Source organism: Salmo salar, chromosome 04 (assembly GCF_965601325.2).
Source record: "Salmo salar chromosome 04, fSalSal1, whole genome shotgun sequence".
Lineage (NCBI taxonomy): Eukaryota > Metazoa > Chordata > Actinopteri > Salmoniformes > Salmonidae > Salmo > Salmo salar.
The window spans coordinates 70961161-70968090 of record NC_138294.1 but is presented as its reverse complement, the minus strand read 5'-3'; the positions used below and the strand labels follow the sequence as shown (position 1 = coordinate 70968090).

At 42.3% G+C, this 6930-nt stretch overlaps 1 protein-coding gene across 2 annotated transcripts in view; it reads right to left on the bottom strand.

Moving 5' to 3' along the window:
- Positions 1-371: 371 nt before the first annotated feature.
- pknox2 (pbx/knotted 1 homeobox 2) overlaps positions 372-6930 on the bottom strand; it is a 119801-nt gene continuing 113242 nt past the window's right edge. For both annotated transcript variants that reach the window (XM_014197623.3, XM_082974684.1), the window contains 4 exons: positions 4001-4120; positions 3307-3383; positions 2786-2961; positions 372-2389 (listed from right to left, as the gene is read on the bottom strand). In XM_014197623.3, the coding sequence (XP_014053098.3) occupies positions 2157-2389; positions 2786-2961; positions 3307-3383; positions 4001-4120 (606 nt within the window). In that variant the 3' untranslated portion in view covers positions 372-2156. The remainder of the gene's footprint in view (positions 2390-2785; positions 2962-3306; positions 3384-4000; positions 4121-6930) is intronic.

Below are 6930 nucleotides of genomic sequence, written 5' to 3'. Positions count from 1 at the left end.
CAACAACATAACACAAATGTCAAAAATCGAATATACATACTTTGTGCTGTCAGGTTACTGAAAACGTTTTTGCTCATGGAGGCAAATAATTCAATGTTTTTTTTTTTTACAGAGTGGCTGCGGATCCGACTTTTACTGGATTTTTCTTCCTGGGGGTTTAAGGTCCCACAACTTAGGCGCATGTGCGGGATTCTCTATTTACGCACAATCTCTGCAGTCTGCTTTACTTCTAGAGAACAGGCTACTCTGGCGAACGGTACTCGTTTAATAAAGTTAAATCAAAGCTGAATCAATGTCCGCAAGATCACATAATGATAGTATTGTATATAACAGAATGGTTGCATTTTTCTCTAATGAACAGCGTGCGCCTCTAGGCAAAATATGTGCTTTATTTGAAACAAAACACAGATATGCTACAGTTTTAACTCCATCTGTTCTAAAATTCACTCACTGTACATAATTCGAAACAACACTGTACATAACTAAGAAGATCTAAATGCATATTCCCATGAAACTGATTGAGATCAAATGACTGGCATGCAGATGCTGCATGGACGTTTCACCGGTAAAACTTGAACAATTATCATTCACGACTGACTCATCAAGGGAGGATGACCACAAAAATGTGTGCGTAAATTAGAGATCAAGAAAAACATGTACAGAACATGATACAGATCTTTCCTGGGGATCCAGCGGGGCGGGGCGGGGCAGGGCGGGGGCGGTTACCTACGGATCCGCAGCCTCAGCCTTTTTTTTATCATACCTGAAAACATCAATTTTGTTGCAGCAAATAATCGCTCATCATCAATGTCATGAAAACTTGTGTGGAAAACAGTATGACAACGTCATGCTTATGGAGTCAATGGAGTCAACCTGAGAACCAAAGAGTCATTTAAACGGACTAAGGCATGGATGATACCAAAGCATGGAACCCAACGTGATGGCCAGGTATAGACCTACAGTACAGCTCACAATCAACTCACATACAGCAACTCATAGTTTTCTTCATTGTCATTGTCATCAATTTTGTCTGTAATAAAACATAAGAGGATTGGGGTGACCCACTAGTCCACATAGTATGGTGTCCATTTTAGGACACCTTCAGCCTCATATAGGCTCTTCAGTCTTAAGAGTTCTGATGGGACGGATCTGTAGTTTCTAGACAGACATCCATGGTAGAAAAAACAAAAGGCCCATTCGAGGTGTGTCTATGGCCTGAATCTAGGGGCTGGTCAAGGGGTGAGTTTGAATGAAGGTGTGGGTTGTAGCGGGAGAGTACACTCTAAATAATGCTGGGTTAAAAACAACCCAATTTGGGTTATTTGGTAACCCAGCACTGGGTAAATATTTAACATATTTATTTTGACCCAGCCAGTTGGGTTGCGTGAATAACCAAACATGTTTGGTTGTTGGGATTACCCTAACATGGGTTAATTTTACCATAAATTTGGTTTTTATTCACTTTCATGCTGGGTTAACCCAGTAGCTGAGTCTTTTTTCTGGAGGTGGGGCTTATTAGGGGCGTGGCTTTCAGATAGTTATTTTTGGCCACCTATGAGAGTAACTTTATTACCTGTTCATCATGTTATGTTTGTACATTGCACATGTCTATTGACTATTTTTGCAAATTACATATTCTAAAATGTTATTTACATATTGTAACAAAGTGGTAACTATCTTACCATTGGAATTTGCATAAGCTCTTAAGGAACTCATGCACTTTTGCAAGCCTCATTAAAGCTACAAAACTGTCCATGTTCAACCTTAACATATGATAACAGAACAGATGAACCAGAATGACATTTACTCTCATGGGTGCCCAAAAATAACTATATGAAAGCTACGCCTCCAGTCTTCTGATCTGACCCACTGGGTCATATCTTAATAACCCAGCATCAACAACCCAATCTTGTTCTTTTCAAAGAAAACAACCAAACTATGTGACCCAATGCCTGCAACCCAGAGGTCGGGTCATCCAAACAACCCAGCATTTTATTTTGTGTATGGGCTGGGTTGTGTGCATTAGGGCAACAGAAATTGAAAATGACTGTTTCTTATTGGAGAAATCTGTCAAAATGTTCTTCCATTTGGTGACTAATGAACACAACCCAGGTGTCAAAAGGTCAAAAGGTCACGTAGTCCTCTAACATCTCTCATTACTCGAGTCCCTCTCTATGCTCCATGCCCAGATCTCTCCTTCCTCCCTCGCTCTCTTCCTCCTCCTCATCCTCCTCTTCCTCCTCCTCTTCCATCCCTTCCTCTTCTTCCTCCTCTTCCTCTTCCTCTGTGCCATCCATGGAGTCATCGGTTCCCCCGAGCATGGCTTGCTGCATGGACAGTGTGGCTGAGACAGAGGACAGGGGCTGGAGGCTGTCAAAGCCTAGGGGATCTGTATGAGAAGGAGGAGAAGCAGGCAACGCAGGGTTAACACACAATAACTGCCTTCGATTCTCTACCCTTCTCATCTAAGTGATGAGGTCATTTAATCCCCCTCATGGGTTTAAAAATAATGGACTGGTCTAATGTGGTGGAATCTATATAGCCCATGCCAATATTCACTGTATTTCGCTGATCCATTGCTTTAAAAATCCATGACTATTGTGTGTATGTGCACACTAACTATGCACATTGATGCAAAATGATTCCCTTGATAAAGTAGGTTGAAATAACGAGGAAACTATGTTGAAATTACAAGAGAACCCTGTTGACTCAACCAATCTTTGTCTAGAGTGTTGAAACAGACAAACAGACATGGACAGAACGTTTGAATGGTTTAGTGACGTACTGTCAGCGTTATTAGAGTGAGGTCCATGTGTCTGCAAGACTCCAGCCACAATGGAGTCCGGCCAGAAGCGCTGGGTTGGACGGTGTTGGGACTTCATCTTCTTAGCCTTGGGAGCTGGGTCTGGGTTACTGGCATCCAGCATGGGCTGGAGGATGCGCCTGCGAGCGTTGATAAACCTAGAGATTGTGAGAGAGAGAGAGAGAGAAAAAGAGAGAGGGACAGAGAGGGAGATGGAGAGGGGAGGGAGAGGGAAGGAAAATAGACAAATGAAAAGACAAAGAGACAAGTGTAAGAAAAACATAGAGACAGACATTTTTTCTCTGTAAGCGTTTTGTACTCTATGATACTGAGAGCATTTTTACACCAGTAGATGGCGCCAATATGTTGTGAATCACCATTAGGTGGTAGAGCAAAGGACTGAAGTTTGAACTCATCATCATTCACTATTAATTTCATCCATACTTTTAGCCAGTTGATTTTCATGTCATATTGCATTGGCAGTAGTAGTATTACAATCTTACCAGTTGTTGACCTGTAATAAGGTGAGATTGGTTTGTCCTGCAATCTGTCTTTTCTCGTCCTCTGTTGGGTAGGGATGCTACAAAAGGGAAAGATATAAGATATTTAGAGTGCCATCAGTAAAGTTGAATCAACTTCAATTAGAATTGTTGTGAATGAATAGTTCAAACCCTCAACTCACACCTCTCATCCCTAACCCTTACCATCTTCACGCTGACTTCTCAGTCTAACCTGTTTACCTATTTTCACACCTTAAAACATCCTCATAGCCTATCAGAGAGGGTGGAACTACCATCTTGCTTATACCTACTCAATTCATTCAGATCCCTAGTGCCTATTGGTGTAGAAGCTATAGGGGCTGTTTCTAGAAGGGCCCTCAGTCATACACAGCTATAACCCTAAATCCTTCACCCCGCTTTTCCTCCATAGCTCGACTCTTCTCAATATCTTCCTCCATAGCTTAACCCATGGACTACAGATGCATATTGGCTCTGTTACCAGCTTCAGCACAATGTGATGGTTCTGCACTTAAAAATATGTTGCATAAAGCTTACTTTACTTTTCCATCAAATGTTTTGCCTATCTGGATACAACGGTTTTACGCGCCAAACAAACTTTTTGAGAGTGTGATGGCCCTCTTTTGATTAACTCCAACACATTAACATTGATATGAAAAGTGAAATGTTGCTAGCTCACCATGAGATGCTGGAAGAGCCAGGAGCGCATGATGTTGGTGGCGTGCTTGGGCAGGACCCCTCTCTTGTTTTTGTGCTTCTTGTCATCACTGTCCAAGAGTGAAGCCAAGTCCAGGTTTACCTTGGATGGAAGAGAGGGATGGAGAGAGGGATGGGGTGTTATTGTTGCCATGGTAACAAAGGGAGAGTGCCAATTACTCGTCTCTTTGGCAAATGCAGAACCGCCCTCCTCACCATTGCCATAGCAACCCAATTTGAGTAATGATACTTAAAATAAAAGGCGAGGAAGGAATGTCGATTCGCAACACCCTTGACTCAGAGAAATCTGCGAGGCCGGTCTGATCTAAAAAAGAGAGCTCAGATGAGAAATCTGCCTCAAAAACCTGGCAACGTGCGGTGGGAAAACAAGAGAGTACAAGTAGAACGCTTGTAATTAAAACTTTGGCTTTGATAAGAGTTTTGTGCCAACTCAGTGGGTGGTTGAGAAAATCATGAAAAAGCATTTCTTCAATAAATCGCTGATTTCTGTTTTACAGTATAGATGGGTGGGGAGAACTCAATGGTAATTAACTGTTCCAGTGTCCTAGTTTAAACAGCAATGTGTTAGAGGCTTTCGTTTTCATGTCCCCACTGATAGAATATAGAAGCATTGTGTGTGTGTGTGTGTGTGTGTGTGTGTGTGTGTGTGTGTGTGTGTGTGTGTGTGTGTGTGTGTGTGTGTGTGTGTGTGTGTGTGTGTGCAAGAAAACACATATATGCACGCACACGCACACACACCAAGGCATCTACAGTGGCATGAGATCACTATGCATGAAATCTCAAAATGTCCTGGTCCACACACAAAACAAATAGTTTCTGTGTCATTGGCGCAAACAGTATCAAAGTGGAGATCCTTCATATTTAACAACCCATTTGAAATGGCTAAAACATACAAAAAATATGAACATTTTATCTGGACCATGAAAACATTGGCAGGACAAAATGCAAAAATAAATAAAGAAATACATAAATGTACTCAGCTAAAAATGCATGTGATTAATTTCATGCAGACGCTGGCATTGTAAAGTCATTAAAAAGAAACGGTTCCCGACTGATTCTGATATAAATATATAAAACACACAAAACAAGCCTCATTACAGTTGCAGCTGGGGTATGGAAATCCCTCCCCCATCCCCCTCGGCCCAGGGAATGCGTGTTCCGGGAAAGCGGGGTTGAATTAATTGGCGGCACCAAGCCGGGGTATCATAACCGGGAGTTTGCCGGTGGTGTAGCTACAGGGATGCACTTTATTCCCAGCCCACGTGTAGAGCGCTGCCTCGTCTGGGTCTTGGGTATTCACAGAGGCCGCCGCTGTCTGTCAAACACAGAATTTCCTGCCTGGCTGATACAGCCGCAGAGTACCGCACTAAACAGTCTACTCCATAGCCGAGCATACGGGTCGTCTGACAGTCTGACTCAGATATGGACCTCCTGTGTGAGGTTCTTCAGAACATGGGGAATGCATGGGTTTAAAGGGACATGCACTCGCCCACTCGGACATCTAGAGCTTTCTTTGCAGGTGTGTTAGACTTCAAATAAAAATAAACAAGTGCACAAGTGCACATTTCATCAAGGAGAACATTTTAGCACATAGGCTAAAGGATGAAACGTTACCATAAAAAACAAGTGATACTTCACAAACACAGTGTGCCGAATTTCTTAGGTTTACCAATGACACGTTAGCTATTATGCTATTACTCTAATATTCATATTTCGTGCTAGTACTGTCGTCACATGTTCATAACAGATAGGCCTGCCCTCTGGTGACAGCTAATGGCAAGAAAAAATGAATATACTGCATGACATTGAGAGTACCGTAATTTCTGGACTATAAGCCGCAACTTTTTTCCCACGCTTTGAACCTCGCGGCTTAAACAATGATGCGGCTAATATATGGATTTTTCCCGCTTTCACATTTCTTTGAAAGGAGATGACTTCAGTGGTTTCAGTGCACAGGAGGAGGAAGATAGTGACCAATGACTTTCTTGGTAGGCTACTGTTTACTGCAAATGTTTTCTTTTTTGTTACAAGCCGTGTTTCGTTAAAGCCTATTTATTTTTGTTACAAGACGTGTTTCGTTAAAGCCTATTTATTTTTGTTACAAGCCGTGTTTCGTTAAAGCCTGTGTAAAGTTAATTTGTTTCAATGTACTGGTAGGCATCTGCGGCTTATAGACATGTGCGGCTTATTTATGTTCAAAATAATATATTTTTTTTAATTCAGTGGGTTCGGCTTATATTCAGGTGCGCTCAATAGTCCGGAAATTACGGTATTTGGAGTTTGTCAGTCATTATCTTAAGGCAGGATATATTTGATTCTTATGACAGTGATACGATATGATAAAGACTATCTCAAATAAAGTGTTATCAATTAACTAAATATATTTTACTACTGTTCCTTTAACTGGGTCAAGAGCTTCAAGTTCCTCGGTGTCCACATTACTAAGGAATTAACATGGTCCAAGCACACACCAACACAGTGGTGAAGAAGGCACGACAACGCCTCTTCCCCCTCAGGAGGCTGAAAAGATTTGACATGGGCCCACAGATCCTCAAAAAGATCTACAGCTGCACCATTGAGAGCATCTTGACAGGCTGCATCACCACTTGGTATGGCAATTGCTTGGCATCCGACTGCAAGGCGCTGCAGAGGGTAGTATGTATGGCTCAGTACATCACTGGGACAGAGCTCCCTGCCATCCAGGACTTCTATACCAGGCAGTGTCAGAGGAAGGCCCTAAAAATTGTTAAAGACTCCATCCACGCAAGTCATAGACTGTTGTCTCTACTACCACATGGCAAGTGGTATCGATGCACCAAGTCTGGAACCAACAGGACCCTGAACAGCTTCGACCTCCGAACCCTGCTAAATACAGTGCATTTGGAAAGTATT